General features: G+C 38.7%; 1 protein-coding gene and 1 long non-coding RNA gene across 2 annotated transcripts; one reads left to right on the top strand and one right to left on the bottom strand.

Moving 5' to 3' along the window:
- Positions 1–284: 284 nt before the first annotated feature.
- On the bottom strand, positions 285–22,233 carry LOC121641644. The gene is made up of 3 exons (XR_006010749.1): positions 21,758–22,233; positions 16,029–16,032; positions 285–297 (listed from the first exon to the last, which is right to left on the bottom strand). It is a non-coding gene; the product is annotated as an uncharacterized LOC121641644 (long non-coding RNA).
- Positions 17,228–19,251, top strand: tnfb (tumor necrosis factor b (TNF superfamily, member 2)). Its single transcript, XM_041987907.1, has 4 exons — positions 17,228–17,458; positions 17,565–17,619; positions 17,721–17,780; positions 18,420–19,251. The coding sequence occupies exons 1-4, from the start codon at positions 17,270–17,272 to the stop codon at positions 18,851–18,853; spliced, it is 738 nt and encodes a 245-aa protein (XP_041843841.1). The 5' UTR covers positions 17,228–17,269; the 3' UTR covers positions 18,854–19,251.
- Positions 22,234–22,240: the final 7 nt, after the last annotated feature.

The raw sequence follows: 22,240 nt of genomic DNA, 5'->3' as shown, positions 1-22,240 counted from the left end.
TTTACATGAAACATTAAAAGCCTCACAGATGGTGCAAAGAAAACATTCAGAAGTAGTTAAAGGCAGCAACAAATAGCAAAAATCACAAACAAATTACATTAAAAAGATTAAAAGCAAGATAAGTTAAAAAAGTTTCCGTGCAGATTTCATGCAGACGCATGAGAAAAGAAATGTTTTTAACCTGGATTTAAAAATATCTACATTTGGTGAAAGTTTAATCTCCACTGGCAGTTTGTTCCACTTGTTTGCAGCATAACAGCTAAATGCTGCTTCTCCATGTTTAGTCTGGACTCTGGTCTGGACTCTGGTTTGGCCTCTGGTCTGGACTAGTTGACCAGAGTCTTTGGATCTAAGAGCTCTGCTAGGTTTATATTCTCTGAACATACACAGATGTATTCTGGGCTTAAACCATTCTGGGATTTGTAAACAATCAGAAGGGTTTTAAAATCTATTCTGTGACTGACTGGAAGCCAGTGTAAAGATTTTAAAACCGGTGTGATGTGTTCAGATCTCTTAGTCCTGGTTAAAACTCTAGCAGCAGCGTTTTGGATGAGCTGCAGATGTTTAATGCTCTTTTTAGGAAGTCCTGTTAAAAGACCATTACAGTAATCCAGCCTATTGGAGATGAATGCATGGATGAGTTTTCTGGGAGACTAAACTTTTAATTCTGTTGATGTCGGGGGTCCATGGCATTTTAGTGTATGTGTGAAGAGGGTGTCTGAGGAAAAATGGTTGGGAACCACTTTTTTTTTTTTAACGCTCGTTTGATTTCCATTAAATTTCCTCGTAAATAATAACTAGACCAAACAAATGATAAAAATTAAAAGAAGCTGCAATATTCTGTGATGATGACGATCTCCTCGCCTGACCTGCTGCTGGTAGGTGAGAAAGTGGAGGGAGAGGAGCGACGCATCCATGACGCTGATTTGCGACGTCACCTTGTCGTGTATGGCCAACAAGAAAATCATTCATTTTTTTAGAATAAAAAGACAATCCAAACCGTCAGGTGCTTCTTACAGAAAACGTAGGAAGGAGGAAAAAACGAGCCCAAAGTAGAGGTGTGTCTGAGTTACTGAACATTAAGGAAGCGTGTGTTAGCCTTTCATATTGACATCGACAGTGGGTTAATGCTAGCTAACATAGATGCTATTGCACAGTAACAATATCTGAACATAATAAATAAGTACCACCTATATTATGTAAAAAAATGTCATAATGTCAAAAACATAAAGGTGTGATACGACATAAAAATGTTCTAATTGTATTTGTATTGTATATTTGTATTTGCAAAGCAGTATTTAACTGTTTATTGTAATGCTATTTAATGTTATTGCTATAAAATTTAAAGTAATAAGTTAAATTTGTTTTTGTCCAGATGCGCTGAAAAAAGTTTTGCAGCCACTACAAGCACCTGTAGAAGCTGCTGGAGAGGAAGCCTCAGCCTCCCTGTCTTCACCAGAGGCTGCCGGAGAATAATGTAAGTTAATTTAACAAAGAATAATGACTGTACGATTACGTTTTATAATATTTGTTCATCTAACAATTATTAAATAACATTTGGATCTGCAGCAGCAGATCTAAATGAAGAACATTGAATGCAGAAATGTCTTAAAGATGATTGAATACAAACAGACGTCATGTCTGAGTGGCTGGAAGGTCATGAGGGAATTATCTTAATAACTAAACCACTTTGTGTTAAAACTTACATGAAACATGCTTCAAAATTAATTTTGATTGCTTGATTAATTTTTTTGTTTTACACAGCATTATTTGGTTTTGTTTATCATTATTGTAGCAGCTTTAATAGTTTGAACCATTTTACAGGGTTTTAGGATTTGCACTTGTGTCATTTCCTGCCCTGAACTTTTGCACTAAATGTTATTTATTTTTAACTAAATGTTATTTATTTTGTGCTTCCTGTCGTTTCTGTAGCAGTTTGTTTAGATTAGAGTGTTACAGTGTGCGCTTATTTGTTTGTTAATAAAAAGACAAGAATTTGCACATTAGTTAAAATATGTGTGCGACTGAGTTATGGAGCTTCAGTTTCGGTAAGCATTTTGCCACGTAGTGTGTGGAGCAAAACTTCTGTTTTGCCAAGGGCACCTTCCGGCCTAGGGCCGGCCCTGGCTCTACCTGTAAAGAAAATAGAAAACATCCTGCAACAGCAGCAAGAAAAACAAAGCAGACAATTATCAGGAGCACCTGATGAAAAGGACAGACATGCTGGAAAAAAAAATCATGAATTACAACAACAAAAACATTAGAAACACAAAAAAAAAAACAGGGACGCCCACGTATCCGCCCAAACATGGCAGAGGTGGCCCCAGCCAGAACGCCCCACAGCACAAGTCCCAAGAGGTTGGGGATGACAGCTGCCGGCCCTGCTGAGCACCAGCCACCCAGAGGCGGGCAGTGTGTAGGACCAGCCCTCCCTGGATGGCCATATTTTGAACAGGGAACACAGATGGTTTGAGAGAGGTGCTAAGGAGGCCATTTATGCTAAAACTGAAAATAAAAATAAATAAATAAAAACATCTCTGAAGAGGGAAATAGAGTATCACTTTCCCAACACCTAGCTTGCACCCTTGACTCACCTTCCCAGAGTTTCATAACCTTTCACACAAGAAACAACTTTAACAACCCACACAATGGTCAGGTGAGTCAGGGATGTTTGCGACCTTAACAGCCCTTAACATATAAACCGAAACTACCCACAGACCGGTTAAAACTGAAGAAACCTGTCAGAACCAGAAACCAAGAAAACAAAGTCCAGCTCCAACTTTTTCCAACTCTTAGGATCGCATTGACCGGGATGACTGAAAAATATAACACAGAGCGTATTGTAGAGAAATGTAAAACCTGTTTTCCATAGACAACATTTCCCACACTGGATTTAATATAATCCACTACAGTATCTGTTGCGTCAGTCTCCAAACTATGAAACAGGAAACAACCTGTTGAGGTTTCCACACCTTCTCCAGTTCGCTGCAACACATGCTTGCAGTCTGACTTGAATGCAGATATGTACACCACAAATAGGCTCATTTAGTCTCATTTCTTTAAATATATCTCACTGTTTCTTCTTTTAGACAAAGTTTAGGTTCTCACTGCATGTCATTTTTACCTTGACCTGTTTCCACTGATGTCTGTAGTTTTCCTCAGACGTAATATTATTATAGTTACTGGTAAATCCCAAAAACAAAAGAGAACTAGACAAAAAATGGAACATAATACTGACCAAATCATGCAAAACATAGGAGAAACATGGAGGTTGTTTAACAAAAGGAAAAAGAACTTCATATGAAAAGGATACAGCAGATTCATCCAGATCCCACACAAGGAGTTCTACCTAGAACCCTTTGATTTTCAGATGGTTTTATCCACAACCCACATAGACATCTTTAATAAGGACTTCACCAATAACCCTCATCATTTAATGGTTATAGAAAAAACTGAAGCAACACATCAGGCACAACTATTGAATAACATACACATTATACGTTTTATCAAAAAAGTTGAGACTGAAAAAGCATTCAACTGCATTCAAATCTTTTTATTCAAAACTCTTTGCACAGCGATAGATTAGGAGGACCTGCTCTCTGAGGAGAGGTTATGTTGGTCCTGTGGGGGAATAATGGATTGACCAGTGTTACAGACAGACAACCCAAGATGTCCTAGTCAGGTGGATGAATATAATGTCCAGCAAAAAGTCCGTCAGTAGCATCCATACAAGCCTTAATGTCATGACTCTGCTTATCCTGGCAGTAGACTGTGTGTGTGTGTGTGTGTGTGTGTGTGTGTGTGTGTGTGTGTGTGTGTGGGAGCGCCTTCTTTGCAGGTGGAGTGTCTGTAACCGGCCACGGGTTTCTCTCACAGCTGAGGATGATCACCTCATTATTCTAACAGCATTCAGAAGTTCTCCTGCCAGCTCGCTGTCTCTGGTGACTCCGCTGTTTTTTACCTGCCCCGATACCAGCATATTACTCTTTTTGTCAATAAACCTTTTTTGTGATTTCATGGCTCCTCGTCTGCTCTTGGATCCTCACAGTTTCCTGTACGACACATAATTACCTCACCAGATGAATTACCTAGCCTAGCCTAGCAGTCTACCAGAAGAATGGATGGTCCAGTGAGAACAGGCACATAGTGACAGTGGAACAGACTGACTGAGCTTGTCTTCTACCTCCTGCAGCACCAGTCTCCATCAGCACACAATCAGATGGAAGTGAGAGGACCTCAAAGTTTTAACATTATCTTATGTTAGTAAATTTGAATGTCTTATCAGTAAACACATTCCAGGTTTGTAACACAAACAAAAATATTACATTGCAGGTCCATGCTGGTCCACTCCAGTGTTTCCCTGATGTGTGCTGCTGTGTTTCTGGCTTACGTGTTTTCAAAATGATATTTGGTATATTTAGATGGGCATCCATTTTCACCACATTCAACAGCAAAATTGGGTTGACATTGATGGTATAGCTGAACACTGCAAATTCATGTCATCTCACCCAAAAAGGCATTTGCAAAGCCACGTGTTCAAGCCAGTGGCACACATCGCCTTTAGCCAACAGTTTATAATTCATCTGCAAAGAAATACATAAAAGAAACAGACGTTAATACTAACATATTCTACCTTTCCCCATGAAAATCCTTAGCTAGTCATGCCTGGCAAAATAAAATTAAACCTACCTTGATTCTCTGAGGTTTCAGATGTTGTCACACTTAACCCATCTCTTAATCCAAATTCCTGCACAGGTGATCACATGAGTGAATAGTAATCACCACTGACATGTCACACCTGTTTGCTCAATATAGAAACCAACACTCAGCTCCCACAGAGCAACCAACCGTGCAGCCCGTTCCCAGGCCCCACACGCCAAAGATCATATCAAAATAGATTCCCAGTACAAAAATGCCCCTCAACCTAATCCCATAAAAAAAATTACTTTTACATTAGAAGACAAACCTGTGAATTTAGTTTTTCTTTGTAGCAAATGAACCCAGTTGATTATTTGACTATTTTTTTTTAAACCTAATTTAAGGGTTCTGTTTTGACCCTTGCTGGTTAAATTGATAATTTCATTCAATATATTCTTTTGGATGTGAGAATTGTCTTAAATGAGATTTATGTAAATTATTTCTAACGGCAGAACTGAAAAAGGTAACAGGTTATGTTAAGGCAGTAACCACCACCTTTTTACCCATGATGCAATATATAAAGAAAGAAGTTGGTGGTGGGTTTCTTTTCCTGTACTCATTTCCACTTGACTCATAGTATCATATTTAAAATTCAAACAGGGAAGACCTTTCTAACATTGTGTGGCTATCGAGTGGGTGGGCTAATAACAATGCCTGAAATCTACAGGCAGCAGGACCATAGATGGGTACGTCCAAAAAAAGAAGAAAAAAATCAAACAAAAAAAATGAAAACACAACATATATATACAACACACACACATATATACAGTATATACACACACATATATATATATATATATATATATATATATATATATATATATATATATATATATATATATATGCACACATATATACATATACATATATACATATATATATACATTTATACATATATACATATATATGCATATATATATATATATACACATATATATACACATACATTTATATATATATGCATATATATACATATATACATATATACATATATAGATATATATTCATATATATATACACATATATACATATATATACATTTATATATACATATATACATATATATATATATACACATATATATACATATATATAATATATATATTAGTGCTGGGCAACGATTAAAATTTTTAATCGCGATTAATCGCATGACATGCTGCAATTAATCGCGATTAATGCATTGTTACGCGTAAAATGTCTCTTTCCTTTAAAAGATTCCTCGACTACATGTTGAAGTGTTGTTGGGCAATACACTAATCACCTCCCAGTGTGTCTATTGGGGTATGAATGTGTGTGATAGGGAAAGGAAAGCACTTAGTATTACTAAGTCCTGTTTTATCACAGTATAATTCCTACATACTAAGTTAGTATGTAAGAAAAGAACTATATATGTGAATCCGTGTGTGTGTGTGAATGTGGTACGAACTGTTAAAGTGCTTTGAATGGTCAACATATGACAGGAAAAGCGTTGTATAAGTGAAGTCCATTTACCAAAGCAAACTAAACAAAGCTTTTGGGAATCTTGGGAAATTTCAAATCATCATCCCCAGGACTATCCTGGTACTTGGTATCCTGGAATACCCTCATTATTTCTGATGTTGGTCAAAATCCACCATTTTGCCATTAAGTGAACAAAGGTCTGAACTACCCTTAGAGTATTTTCAAACAAACCAAAGCTTTGCTTTGTTTTAATCTGTGGTGAAATCATCTCTTTATGCCAGATTACATTCTGGTTGTCTGGTTCAGATCATAATCCAAGACAACCAGACTTTTACACCACACCAAAAACAAAAAGCTTAAAAATCTGCACCAGACAAAGTAAATGTGAAAACCATCATTAAATCATTGCTGGTGCAGTAAGGTAGATACTATCATCTTTTTTATTTATAGTTTATTTTTGGAGACTCAAGTAAGTAAAGAGAAAAGTCACTTCCTCACAAATGATTAACATCTCCTGCACCTACAATAACTGATAGCTGTAGGATTATGATTCTTATTTCTAAAAGGTAATGAAATCCCAGCCTATCATCACTTCCTCTGCCCACTCAGTGATGTTATTCCTTTCGATTAGCTGACTGTCAGTTATGCTGATATGTGTACTTCCAGTATTTAAGATGGCATGTTTTTTATCTATATAGTAATAGTTTTATTTTTAAGTCACATGTAAACTCATGTTCAAACAACTGCTCATGGTGTGACTGCTGATAATACTGCTCTTGCAGCGAGTTTAATGTGTAGCAAAAAAAAAGAAGACATGTTCCACTTTCAGACCCTGCTTCATTTAGCAAACGAAACCTTGTTGTCATATCACTGTTCCACTTTTTTGTCAGACTGTGTGGTAAGAAACATCAAGTGCCAGAGGAACTGACTGACATTAAATTTATGATCAGGTAAAGATAACAGAAGTTCTGCAACATGAAACTCGAAGTCCCTAAAGATTTGGGGAATCTGAAAACCTGTGTTTAGATGCTCTTTCATGACCCACTTTGCTTTTATCTTCTGCTAACATGACATCAGTATTATCTGGGGAAAAGCTTGAATATCATGCTAACTATCAAAGGTCAAAGAGAGAAAACTCTACTGTTACTAATGTATGCATGTCTTACTCACAAAGATTTTATCTGACTAACACGAAACTGAAAGAGCCTTGCACATTTTACTTTCAGCAGACGGGGTAATTCTGGTTGTCCAACCCACGCTCAAGGTAACAGATGAGAAGCTTGTAACGAAAGTCATTGTATTGATGAAATGTATTTGTACTGATAAATATTAATTATGTAATGATTACATGATTATATGTGGATGAGGTCACACTGATTTGACAGTTTCTGATGTCTATTTTGAACTCTCATGCTTCCACAGCTTGTTGTATTTGTAGGCTATATGGTGGAATTTATTTATTTTCAACCTGTAAATTGTCACTAATGACTTTTGAAATGTGGAAAAGCTCCATAAATTTAACAAACTGTACAGAAAAGCAAAGTATTCCACAAGAAATGCAGTATCTGTACATACAGTTGTGCATATGGAAGAAGCCCTCTACTCATCATAAGCATCCTTAACGTCAAAGTCAAATTTATTAGTACAGCACATTTAAAACAACACAAAGCTCCCAAAGTGCTGTACAGATCTGCAGATTCAAATACAGAATATATTACAAAAACTAATCAAATCAAAATAAATACAAGATATACAAAATGCTGGGACCAGCTAAAGGAGCGATAAAAAGGAATAAGCGGCGATGAATTTAACCCTTAAAACTCCACTAGTTTGCCAGCAACTGCCGAGCGCCATCTCTTATAAGTTTCTCAAGAATGGTGTGTGTAGCTCTGTGGGGTAAACTGTTGTGCATAGTTAATCCTTTAGGTAATCTACAGAAGTTTCCCAGCCATTTATATCCTGTCCAAAAGGTTTACAGTCCAGATATAAATTGTAGTGTTTATTCAGAGACTCTATATGGTAAATCCACAATGATTTATGATAGCACCATTTCTCACATTTTCCTCATAAAAAGATCACCATCACTACTATGTTGCTAAGAGACCTCTATTTAGAGTTGGAAATGATGATGAATCCACTTCCTGTCAAACTTTCCACCAATCAGGGAGCTTAGATTAATGCAAATGTCCAATCAGGAGCAGCCAAAGATCAACCAGTGAGCAGAAAGTTCTATGTGTGTCTGAAAAGAAAAATAATTCTCCTCTATGGCTGGAATAAAGCCAAGAAGACGTTTTTGGTGCACGGTGGTCTCTTTCTAAGAATCTACATTAGCATGATCTCCTCCATCATCGCCATGTTTACTGTTGAAACCGACGCTGGAACGCCGAAGTAAATTCTGAACTTTGCACTGCCCTCGAGTGGATGTTTTGCATCTGCAGTGGAGCAGGTCTTCAGGTATCTGGACATGGAGATAAAAAGCTGCCCTCCCAGCACACTGAGTCAGTGTACAAAAAGACCTGGAAACACCTGCTTCTGCTGAGAAACTCAGGGATTTTAATGCTAGCCAGGACATTTTAGCAGTTTACAAATCATTCATTGAATCAATTCTTATTTTCAATACTTCATCCGGGCTCAGCTTTTCATCGATCAACACTAAAGCAGAACTTTCCTGGGTCATTAATCATAACAGACTCTACCAATCCTCTGCATAATTCTTTGCAGCTACTACCACCAGGTCACTGTTACAAAAGGTAAAACATTTACAGAAATTAATTTATTCCTCCTGCCATCAGAACCTTATGTTATCAATAACAATTTCTTAAAATTAATCTCTTATTTATTTATTTATTGGATTTGTCACATAAAACATTGTAAAAGTATGTTTTGTGTGTGTAAAAACAATTGACAGTTTGTTTTTCTTGTTAATGAAATAAACAGAATATGGCCGTGTCCCAGTTCAGTCTGCACACTTTAAAGTGCAGATTTGTTGGCTACATATGTCATTGTGGTGCCAAACACTGTCCCAATTTGAAGGAGCCTACAAATCCGAACTTCGTTTGGTCTCAAACTAAAGCTGCTGGAGATGCATCCTTCACGGCCTCTTATCTCCCAGAATTCATTGCACACAAGACAGTTTTTCCATTTTTGTTTTTTTTTTAACTGCACTTTAGTAGAACCATGACAAAACCAAGTACATTAAAAACACATTTGTTAAACGGTGGTATTAAAATTCTGTAATATTTGATATTCGTGGATTTTTAAGGGGTTAATAAGAGTCTGCCAGTTGGAAACAACAGAGCATCTGAGTTTTTTTTTTTTTTAATTATTACTTTGTTGGTGTTAACATTCACAAAAGTGTCCTATGATATGCAAACAGTAATTTCGGAGGTTCAAGTGATTCAGTGTCCTACGTTGCTGCAGGGAAATTCTCATTGGCTAGATAGGCGGACTTTGAAGTATTATAAGTGAATTCTGCACTTCTAGTGTTCTGGAATTTTCTGTTTTCTTTGCGCTAGTTTACAGTCTAATGAAAAGGTCATTACAGCAACACATGCTGTAATACTACTCCTGGCAAGGTCTTACTGGATAATTAGTCCCCTCTTTCTTTAAAAGCCGCTATTCTTGGACATCAAAACTTAGCTACAGCTAAAAATCTTGGACACATTGTAAATGGTAAATATTTATAAAGCACTTTACTGTACCTGGAATGATACCCAAAGCGCTTTACATCGTATGTCACACACACACATTCACACACTGATGGCAGGAGCTGCCATGCTAGGCGCTCAACCACGACCCATCAGGAGCAATTTGGGGTTTGGTGTCTTGCTCAGGGACACCTCAACATGAGCTCAACAGGCCGAGGATCAAACCAAGACTACCACTCTACCCACTGAGCCGTGCCATGTCAGATTACAGGCAATTGTAGGAACAGTCTTAAGGCCCATTTATGTTCTGAGCTAAAGATGGATACAAAGCCTTTTGTTTACATCCATCATTTTGTCAGTATCTGGGTCTTTGTGGCTGTGTACCCTGACAGAGCAAAGGATGCAGCGCTACCGCAAAACAAGGAGCAGTGTGGCAGTAACAAACACGAAGAAGAAGCTGTGATGTAATTAATGGCCACTGCTGTCTTCTGCACTGCATTTTTTTTGTCTCTTTTTAAAAATGTACATCATCAAGATATCCTCCAATATCACCATATTTGTTATTGTGTGAAACTGATGCTGAACTTTGCACTGCCTTCTAGTGAATGTATTGGCTAACAATCATGCCGATGTAAGGGATGTATGAAAGTACGAGGCAGTGACATTTAAAACCAAATTAAGTACATAAAAGGAACATACATAGAGTTGACCAGATTTAAATAATGTAAAGAACTATCTGGACTTTCTAATGTCTTAACATGGTCCATGTTGTCACATCTCAGATAGCTGAGCCTGTTTATTTTGGCTGTTTTATTTGGAGAATAAACTCAAAGCGAGCGTGACTCAGATGTCTGCACAAGCCCGATCGCAGCCACAGCTGACTGCTGTAGATTAAAATTCAGGCAAAAACACCCAAGCTGGGACAGACATCAGTCATGATGAGTGTTTACAGTCAATATCTGGGTCACCATTCATTTCATTTCAGCCTTCCTGATAAATTTCACAAACCTTTGTGGTTTTAAAATTCAATGTTTCCATACCCGCTTCATAAATCTGATATCTTGTGTTAGAATCATGCTTTAAAATACAAAAGTTGTTGATCTGGTTGCTTACCATGTATGTTTATTTATTTATGGTTTTGTCACATTTGATCTGAAAATGATAAAACCTTCTGTTACTGAACCTTAATCACCCAACTAATGTAGAAGTTCCTCCTCTGGGACACCATTATTTGTTTAGTAGGCCTTTGACACACATCTTTCCACATTTTTCTTATTTTAAACACACACTTTCTAACCACCTCTAGTCTCATCAATCACGTTTTTTTTATCAGTTTATTAAATTAATGTGTTGACCCAGCAAACACACTCCCTGAATTAAGGCTGAGTACACGTCACAGCTGTGGCTAAAAGATAGCGTAAAACCCCCAGATTCAGATAAGCATCCAGTTTAATCTAACAAGCTCCTCAGAGGTGCAGATGGAAAATGAGGAGGCAAAACACTTAATCGTAAGTAAGGCATAACTTCTTGGCAGAGGTTTTTAGGTCGCTAGACTATACAGTCTGCTGGCAGCGAAAGCCACCTTGCATTTGTGGTTGAATCTCACTTTGGCCTGATTTTTTCCCCTCACACATCAACAGCTCCCCATAAACCCACACACCAACCCTGAAGAGGGAGTGATGAGAGGGAAACCATACCTCTGTGATGTGGATTTCTTGTTTCTAGAAAATCCTGCACCTGCGATTGTGTCACCAGGGGAATCTGAAAATGAGGCTTGTTGCAAAATGAGGCATCTAGTTCGCCTACAGCAGCTTCCTTTCTCTGCTTCCTCCTCCGTTGCCCTCCCACCCTTCCTTTTCCATCTTTTCCTGCCCTGAGGTAATTTGTGTCAGCATGCTAGCTGAGCTCCATCGCAGGGTGACCACACATTTCAGGGATTTTGTGATGCAATCCATTATCAAAATCAGGAAAGAACAAAGGAAGACTTTGTCAAAGTATTACAGTAGGGGAGTTACATGTGGGCAATATATCAACACATGTAGATGAATGAAGTGATAAAGACACACGAGAGGCAAGTAAAAAGGACACATAGATGTGAAAGCTCAAACTGGGATCTGGTTTTATGTTCCCCAATGAAAAGAGCCATTTGTCTCTTGGTGGAATCCAGTAGGAGTAAGTGAGTCATTTTACTGATGACCTCTCGCTGGGAAAACTTTTTGTTGTCAGCTTGGGCAGGTTTTGTTGAATCTATGGCATGATAAAGAAAATGACTTAACTGACTGAGTCATGGTAGAAAATATTATCACAAATCATGTTGTTTTTTTTTTTTCTTTTTCTTAACAAACCTACTTAAATGTAAGATGACACAATACTAACCCCAGCCTGACTAAAAAACACAACTAAAATGGTTAATTCATTACTTGGATTGACTTAGGAAAGCTTGTGTCAACTTGAACATCTGTTCACACAAACAACAAGATGTTTATTCTTAATAATTTATTCTGCAACTGAAGGTCCCTTTCAATGATTAATACAGTATCATTCACATTAGTTATTCCGTTAAATATTAAGCAGCACATTGTCTTTCTACACTTACCTTCCTAAGGATGAAGGTCTAAGTTTGTAAGAAAAAAATGGATGAAAGAGGCACAAAAATCTTGTTTTCCAGCATCCTGGCATTGATGAAGAGGTTTCACACGTTTTCATTTCAGTGATTATCCACATTTAGGTTAGTTTGAATGCTAACATTTCAGTTAGCATCGACACTTGTTTTTATCAACCACGAGATGAGTACAAATACTGGGAAATGTAAAGGAAGTTAACATGTCGGCTTCATGGACCCATTTTTCATTCAGTGTTTATAAGGATCCACCGTCAGATTGTGATAGATCAAGTCTTTAAAACTGATGCTTAGCATCCTGATTTATGAAGCAGCACCAAACTAACTTATTTGGGATTGTACTAAGTGATGTAAATGTTATAGAGCAGAATAGTAACTAATGCTATTGTGGTAACTGATGCTAATATTATGCTAACTGGTGTTAGTACTATGCTAAATCAGGGCTACTAAAATCAGTCCTATGAGGACCACAATCCATCGGGTTTTCCATGTATCCATGCTCCAGCACAGCTGACCCAAATCAATGAGTCATTGTGATAGGCTGTTAGATCCATAATTGTGGTGTGTTGAAGCAGGAAAATATTGAAAACCTGCTGGATTGTGGCTCTCGTAGGACCAGATTTAGTAGCCCTGTGCTAACTGATGTTAGCATTATGCTGACTAATGTAAGTCTTGTGTTAACAGATGTTAATATGCTGCTTATGGTAGCATTATACTGCTGTTTTGTGCTAACTGATGTTGTTATTGTGGAGCAGCACCATGCTAACTCATGCTAACTGATTTTAGTTATGGATCAGCAAGCTGTGCTGGTATAAATCATCAAAAACAGATGCAGTTTATCATAACATATTTGTGTATTCTGTGGTGGCCTAGATAAGATAAGATAAGGCAAGTTTATTTGTATATCACATTTCATGTAGGCCTAGAAGACAATTCCAATTCCTTTACATAAAACATTAAAAGCATTACAGTGGGATGCAGGAAGCCATAAAATGTGTATTAAAGTCTTATGTTTTATCTCCATATTTTCACACGAAAAGAAAATTTTAAGATTATAAGAACTTATTTTGGAACAAGGTAAAATAAACATTATTTTAATTCTTCTTTAATTATATGGATATGTGTAATGACAGTGCAAAATCCATCGTTGTGTTTTTAATGTAATAAATTTAGTTCCTGTTTCAAAACTTCCTGTACACTCTGAGCTCACCAGATACTAAAACCACGATCGGCATATGATGAATCTTCTTCTGAATAATCGAGAGGAGGTGGGTGAGTAAGCAGGAGGAAGTGCAAAGATGCATTTAGAGTTTTTGTTTGCACCTGTGTCAAGTGGGTGCAAATCATGATGATGAAGATGATGAAGATGATGATGTTATCATCCGGCAGCATCTTGTGGCTAGTGTTTGCATGCTGGAATGAAACAGTAAAGGTTTTGGTTTTACTGCTGATTTTACGCTACACAAACACACACTTTAAAAAAGTGAGTACCCATGAAAACCCAGCATTATGCATTTTAATAATAGCTCTTATATTACAGCTTTTTTTCTATTATGTACTTGTTTGTGGGAGTAGAAAGCTGTGTTAAATTTTGTTGTATTGTTTTCATTGCAATGGCAATAATCATTCATTCATTCTTTTCAAATATCCACAAATCAACCATAAGAAACACAAAATTCCCAGTAAAGAACAAAGAATGGCTGCACATATAAAGTATGGTTCTATTTTAATTTAAGTAACTAAATTAACTTTGGCTTTATCGAAGGACAGGAATTATTTATGGTGAGAATCTCACTTTTGAAAGCATGGGAACCACTGCCTCATACCACACAAAATGGTACTTTTTTTCATTTAGTTCGGGAGTGCCCTGGTGTGTTATTTTTGGGAGGTGGTAAGAAACTGTCTGTCCACTCTTTTACACACTAATATTTCTTTGTCACCTGTGGCTCTTTTGTTGAATGATATGTCCAAAGTTAAATTACGTAAAACACAAGAAGAGGTCTTCCTGGCCGGTCGAACGGCTGCCACGAAGATGGTTGCAATGAGGTGGAAACCCAAACATTCCCTCTCCTACCGCCAGTGGGTGCTGTCTTTGATAGATGGTGCATATTTGGAGTTGTCTGCTGCACGTGTGCATAATGCTGAGGAAGAAACTATCATTCTCTGGAATCAAGCAGTGGTTGACCTCAGAGCTCTTATGGTATGAGGCTACCATTAGTGACGTGCAGTCTCCTGGGCATGTGTGTGTATATTTTGTATATTTTAGTTTTGTTTCATGGTGTTTGTTCTGTGTGTGTTTTATGTTACAAAAGTGCAAAATAAATAAAAACTTGGTAACCAAAAAAAAGAAAGAAAAGAAAGAAATAAATCCCATGGTCTGCACCTACACAACTTATCCACACTGTAAACACACTCACAAAACATTAAACTGAGTACAAGACATTGATTACATTTATTTTATTGTTTTTATTGTAGGACTAGTGTATTTTATAAATATAAGTGCTTTATAAATAAAACTGGCACTATGGTATTACAATGAGTCGTTTCTTTTTATTAGATCAAGAATTTACATGAACTGATTATAATAACTAATCAAGGAGAGACTCTGAGAACAAGTAAATAAATAAATATATAAATAAATAAATAAATAAATAAATAAATAAATAAATAAATAAATAATATGGATTTAACTAAGCACATATGAGCCTCTCAGTCATGGCGTGTATAATATCTTTCAGCAGCAACACGTCATTTTTACCTAACTGATGCAGAAAGCAGCTTCTCCTGCCATGTTTGAAGACACATATTGTGATGATGGAAGGAGCTGGACACCTGGAGGATGCTGAGGCCAACAAGACAAGGACCCCACCGGTGGATGGTTGGAGATCCAGGGGCAAGGGAGCTGGGACAGTTCTGGTGAGACACAGTACATCAGAAGGGTGATCTCAGGTACTGGAACTAGAACTGATGGAAGTGAGCCCAGTAAGGCCCACTCAGAGGCAGGAACCAGAGCCAGAGGCGAAGGAGGAGTGCCCCCTCTGGGACCCCTTTCAGGAACCCCCTTGGGCAACAAAGGCAAGGCAAATTTATTTGTATAGCACATTTCATGTACAAGACAATTCAAAGTGCTTTACATAAAACATTTCAGCTGAAAGCAATACAAGTGCATTAATAATAATAACAATAATAAAAAAGATTAAAAAGATTAAAAGAAATGCAATTAATGAAATAAAAACAGAACGAAGATGCTAAAATAAAATAGATGAAATGCAAGAAATAAAATTCCAGTGTGGGGAAAGACAATATTAAAACATGATTCCAGCTTAAAAGAACCAGATGTAGATTTTGATTTCTAATTAAAAACTAGTTCCATGCAGCAGAGAACAGGTGGGTCTTTAACCGGGATCTAAATAAACTGAGTGTTTCAGCTGATCTGAGGCTTTCTGGGAGTTTGTTCCAGACACGTGGAGCATAGAAGCTGAATGCAGCTTCTCCATGTCTGGTTCTGACTCTGGAACTGATAAGAAACTGGATCCAGATGACCTGAGGGTTCTGGTAGGTTCATACTGGGTCAAGAGGTCACTGATGTATGTTGGTCCTAAACCATTCAGAGCTTTATAGACCAGACTAGGTAAAGGAGGACGGACGTTTGTTTACTCTGTAGTTTATTATATGTACTGGTTGTTACAGTGTGATTTCAGAGTTGTTATTCTGCAAAATACATCCAACTGGGGGCAGAAGAAAATATTAGATTGTATGAAACAGGAATATGAGGAATGTTTTTACCGTACAATATTTCAGTAGGTTTCAGATATGGTATGTATTAAATATGATACATCAGGTGTTAATAATGTAGAATATTCTAATGTTTAAAATGTGACTAATCTGATTTCTTTGTTTAAAACTGCTGCACCAACTAAACAAACAGCAGCAGTACAACATGAGTGAAACTAAACGTAGCCCAGATAAAAACCACACAGTTCCTATTACTACTTAAAAAACAATAACAAGTCCATTCTTACACAAACTGGACTTTTGAGCCCAGAGGGAGGCCAGCCAACACGTCGCTCCTCGGTCTGAACCTCAAGAAGTCAGGTGAAAAGTGAAATGGAAAGATCGAGACAGAGACAAAGACGTGTAAAACCAGTTTGTTCGGTGGCTTGAAAGGAGTTGCATCACCTCACAGCTGTGAAACAGAAAGCTGACATAGACTCCTGTTTTTAGAGCGAGGTGGAAATAAATTAACTGTACTTTTATAAAAATACAGCGTAAGGAAAAGAGAAATGGCCTTACATCATTTCACAACCAGTCTTCCTTTTCACTTTTCAGATTCTTGAAACATGCAGCCAGACGTCTGTGACCTGAAGTAAACATTATAAACAGTTTGATATCAGACAGCTGGTAAACAGGGGAAGATTATATTGTTAATGTAAAACCATCTGGTCCAACCTCAAAATGCTGGTGAGCTGTGGATTTAACCTCAGCCTCACAGCCGTACTATGACTTTGTGTCTGTCTCATGTCAGCGTGCAGACAGCGTTTGTGTTTGTGCCTGAATTCCTGTGTGTACTTTCTCAAACCACTTTTCCCGTCTAGAAAACCATGACTCCCGCCGGGTTCGGCACTCTGCTGAACTTCCACTAAAATTCTGTGACTTTTCTTTCCCCGCCACTCTTTTCTCTCCATGGCCCGGCTCGCTGCTGCCTTCTGCACTGTCTCCACTTACAGTGACATCACTGGAGTTTCCCTTCAGCAGGAGCAGCTGCCGCAGCATAAATACTACAAGCTCCCAGGCAGAAGTTCACTTTAACACAATAGCACTCAGCCCGGTTATTAGGCTCTCTGATTTTGGAGTTGTTCACATCATGGTGGAATACACAACCACACCAGGTGACGTGGAGGTCGGTGTTGAGGAGAGGATGGAGGTTTTGGTGGAAAAGAAAACCTCTACAGGCTGGATGTGGAAGGTGTTTGGGGCCCTCCTGATCATGGCGCTTTGTTTAGGAGGCATCCAGCTGTTTGTTTGGTGCTGGAAAGAAAGGCTAGAAACAGGGGTAAGGACTATCTCTGACTTTTTCAGTTTGATTAGATTCATTTTTTGGAGGTTTGCACATCTCTAACAGCCTGTGGATGTTTTTCTTGTTTCCTTTTTCTCCACAGATGGAGTCAGGGCAGCCAGAAGCTTCAATCATGACGGACTCTACTGAGAAAACAGGTGATTATATGCATGGGTGCTCATGAAAGGGAGTTTGTAAGCTATAAGTGAGTCTTTGAGGATAATCAGAGATGAGCTCACACTTATCTTAATCTCTTCAGATACTCACTACACGCTGGGAAAGGTCATCAGCAAATCGAAGGCAGTCATCCATTTAGAAGGTGAGTCTTTGTTTGCCACAACCAGAAGCTCCTGATCTCAGCTGCCAAACAAGCCCTTTCATCCACTTGTGTGATATTTGCAGCTTCCTTTTCAGAAGCTGGTATAAGGAAGCTGATGCATCAGGTTATTCATTGGCTTTTCTTGTTAAATATTCACTCTGAGGTAGCGGCAGAACTTCTCGCTCGATCATTGTTATCATCTCTTTCAAGTTACTCTCTTGGCCAAAATAGACAGAAGTGTGGGAGTTGTGGTTAATTTAGCAAGATAAATTTGTAGAAATATGTTTCTTAGTCATTGTTTGTATCTCTTTCCAGCTTCTTGCTCATGACTAACCTGACCAAATAAGATGGAAAGGCTGATTGTAGTAATGTGTGTCTCAGTAAACTTTAACATCTCTTTCAAGCTACTCTCTTGGCCAAAAGAGACAGAAGTGTGGGAGTTGTGGTTTATTTTGCAGGATTGTACAATCGCGTATCTCAGTGATTGTTCGCATCTCTTCCCAGCTTCTCGCTTTCGGTCAGGCATGTAGTGACAGAACTTCTCGCTTGGTCCAGGAGGACAGAAGGGCTGGAGTTGTGGTTAATTTAGCAGGATTTAGTTGTATAAACGTCTCATTCGTCGTTCTCGTCTCTTTCCAGGTAACTGTGACGAAGGTGAGAAACCCAAGCTGGAGTGGACTCATCACCAAGGCCAGGGCTTTGCTCAGGGTGGCTTCCGCCTGGAGGAAAACCAGATCATCATCCCACAAAAAGGCCTCTACTTCGTCTACAGCCAGGTGTCATTCAGAGTGTCCTGCAGTGATGATGAGGAGGGAGCGGGGAGGCGGTTCACCCCTCTCAGCCACAGGATCTGGCGCTTCTCAAACTCCTTAGGAAGCAAAGTGTCTCTGATGAGCGCGGTGAGGTCGGCGTGCCAGAACGGCCTGGGGTCCGGGCAGGGCTGGTACAACACCATCTACCTGGGCGCAGTGTTCCAGCTGAACAAAGGAGACAAGCTGTGGACGGAAACCAACCAGCTGTCAGAGCTGGACACGGACGAGGGAAAGAATTTCTTTGGTGCGTTTGCACTTTGAACAGACTCATCTTTAGGACGACATCTGAGCAGGGCCACGTGTTTTGGCTTTGAAAAAGAACTTTTTATTCATCCTAATGGTGATGTAGAAATACAAAAATCTCAATGGAGATCAACCTTGTAGCCGAACGGGCTGTGCCCATATTTAAAAGCCTATAAACTGTAACAGTTTGCATTATTTTTTCTACTTTAGGCACTTTTTATTTTTATATTATTTATGCTGACCTGAGATTGCAGTAGGTTAGACTTCCTCTACTGTTTCAGATGGTGGTACAACTCTTTACTGGAGAGTTAATGTGTATCCTGTAATAACCTGTATGTATTTATTTGTATTTATTTGTATTTAAATAATGGGTTTTAGGTGCTACAGATTATATTTAAATTCTTTGTAGACATAATTAAAATGCAAAAACCATCTAAAACTCATTGTAAATGTGTGATATCAAACAGAGGTTTGCAGCCAACACACACACTCATGCACGCACACACCCTTGGCCAAAGCTGTGATGAAATTCCTCCACAGCCAGCAAAGACTTCCTCTGTCAGATCACACAAGTGGAGGGGAATTTCCTACTTTTCTTTTCTTTTTTTCCTCTCTGGGTCTTGCTGAGTGCTGTGTCAGGTGGAGGCCCACAGAAGCCTCAGCCCAGAGTGGGTTTTTCCCACTGACAACACCCCCCCCACACACACATACAGTACACACACCCAATAGGCCACCTCCTCCTCCCCCAACATTACCGCATACCTCATCTTTAGTCAGCTGGAAAGAGACATGGCTGGGGAAGCTGTGCAGTGTGGGATCATGGGACTGCACCACAGCTGGTTTGTGTCACTCCGTCATCATCTAAAAACACACTTTAAACAAATAACGGATACGCTCGAGAGCAATCTGCCTACTTTGTTTTATTTTACCCATGCACATCCTCTTATTGTCTCAATAATGAGGTTCCCATTGAGCCTTGCTCCTGCTGGTCATCGTGTTGAAAACAAACCCAAGTATTTTGTTTAATGAGGTCTTCTTTCAGGGGTTTATTTGCTCTTTGACTTTCCCGCAGGCCAACCTAGAGAAAATTATAACGCTTCACTGACAAAACACACTCAACCTTACGGAGTTAATTGCTCCAAAAAGGTCACGGCAAGCCAGACAAACAACAAATAACTGCTGACATCTAGTGGAGGGTGTCAACACACTCAGAAAACCCTGAAAACACAACTTATCAAGTGAAAAAAACAGATTATTTTATTCATGTTACCCATATATCTGCATACACATACTCTGAAATATAATAACATTTATCATTTGTAGATATAGTGAATACAAATATTCCCAAATCCATGTATATTAGCATATATGTGCAAGATAATAGAACATTTCTTGAATTATTTCTCAAATTCATATGTTACACTTTCTGATCCAGGTACTGCACAGTTAATAAATACGAACTATTTCATTCATTTCTGTTGCCTGTCCCTTTTCCAAACCCTGAGCTACTTGAATGACTGCAACACAAAGTGGAAAAACCATCGTTTGTTTAGCTTAAAGTGCACACTCTGATATAGTGTTATCTCTCTCTCTATATATATAGACACTGAATAATATTAGACAAACTCATATTTTACCTGCTGATTGAGCTATTCATACAGCTTTGTTTCATAACTTCTGGAAATAGCTCATGAATGAAATAGGTCATCCAGATTAACTGTGGAATGAGTTTCACACTTTATGTCCTCATTTGATACTTTTTACTTATTTAAAGGCAAAAAGAAAGAAAAGGAGCCCCATCCCCGATTGTCTGTGGGAAAACATAAAAAGCATCATTTTAAATGAAAAAGGCTCACAGGAATGATGTGTAACAGATTCCCACGTATAAAATCTTCAGCAAAAACTGCGCTTTCTCCAAATGATCTGCAGAAATAGCCGACATCGCAGCCCCTTGTTTCAGTTGATACAAATATATGAAGTGGCTTTGTTTTTTTTTTTTTATTTTTGACTGCAGAGAGAAATTATTCACCTGCTAGTCATTATTACAGCCCCCCCACCCCCCCACCTCAGCACCGTGCTGGTGAGATGAGTTTGTGCAGTGTTGAACGTCTTCCTGTGCTCCCCATCATCTCCTACAAGGTGTATTTATCAGCTGCACCAGAGGAGGGACGCTTCTCTGACAACTATTGTGCTATAAGAGAGATTCACCAGGTTTGGCCATGAGAAGGACAAATCGTCTGAGTGGGAAACGTTGTGCGTATGGATCCACGTAAACTTGAACTTGCTTTGCATTGTTTTTATCAGCAGACATGAGTACCTTTAACCCAAAATCAGAAAATGTTGGGATTATGTGGAAAATGCTCATAAATACAAAAAAAAGCAGCATGAACCTCAAATATTTTACATTTTGCCTCTTCAGACCTCAGTTTATTATTTTCTTTAGTTAAAGAATAAATGAAGCAATTTTAAAATTGGGAGGAGGTTGTAATGGTGATTTGCTCCACAAAGCTCCTTAAAAGTCTAAATCTATGAGAACAACGACGGGCAGAGGATATAAATGTGTGAGAAAATCATTTTTGAGTTGTTTAAAATCAATGTTCTTCAAGTAAAGATTGAAGGGATTTCCATATTTCTCCCTCTACAGTCAGATCGTTAAAACATTCAGGAAATCTGGAGGAATTTCAGTGTGTGAAGGACAAGGAAGCAAGTCTAAGTTGAACACCATGATCTCTGATCGCTCAGGCAGACCTGCATCCATAACCATCATCATCACCAGCTGATCCACATGAACAAGGGTTAACGTGGAGACCTTCATCAGCTCTACAAGAGTTACATTCAGAGAAAGAAGCTGCATGTTAACCTGGTCCAGAGTTCCAGAGGTCAACTTCTCTGGACTCCAAGGCATCTGGGATGGACCATCACACAGTCAGTTTTCCAGATCTATTTCCAGATAGAAGAAATAGAGCAAAGAGGAAAAGGAGCATCCAGACTCTTGTCAGCAACAAGCCCAAAAACCTGTTTCTGTGATAGTATGGGGTTGGATCAGGGTTCTGTGATGAGGTTGGATCGGGGTTCTGTGTTGGGGTTGGATTGGGGTTCTGTGTTGGGGTTGGATTGGGGTTCTGTGATGGGGTTGGATCGGGGTTCTGTGATGGGGTTGGATCAAGGTTCTGTTATGGGGTTGGATTGGAGTTCTGTGTTGGGGTTGGATTGGAGTTCTGTGTTGGGGTTGGATCTGGGTTCTGTAATGGAGTTGGATCGGGGTTCTGTGTTGGGGTTGGATCTGGGTTCTGTAATGGAGTTGGATCGGGGTTCTGTGTTGGGGTTGGATCGGGGTTCTGTAATGGAGTTGGATCGGGGTTCTGTGATGGGGTTGGATCGGGGTTCTGTAATGGGGTTGGATCG

This window comes from Melanotaenia boesemani, chromosome 6, assembly GCF_017639745.1.
Source record: "Melanotaenia boesemani isolate fMelBoe1 chromosome 6, fMelBoe1.pri, whole genome shotgun sequence".
Lineage (NCBI taxonomy): Eukaryota > Metazoa > Chordata > Actinopteri > Atheriniformes > Melanotaeniidae > Melanotaenia > Melanotaenia boesemani.
This window is presented reverse-complemented; position numbering and strand designations above follow the sequence as displayed.

Bases quoted from the DNA above. Each gene is read 5' to 3' on its own strand.
- tnfb (XM_041987907.1), top strand. From the start codon at position 17,270: ATGGTGGAATACACAACCACACCAGGTGACGTGGAGGTCGGTGTTGAG. The intron at 17,459-17,564 runs GTAAGGACTATC...TTTTCTCCACAG, and splicing joins AAGAAAGGCTAGAAACAGGG to ATGGAGTCAGGGCAGCCAGA. The intron at 17,781-18,419 runs GTGAGTCTTTGT...GTCTCTTTCCAG, and splicing joins GGCAGTCATCCATTTAGAAG to GTAACTGTGACGAAGGTGAG.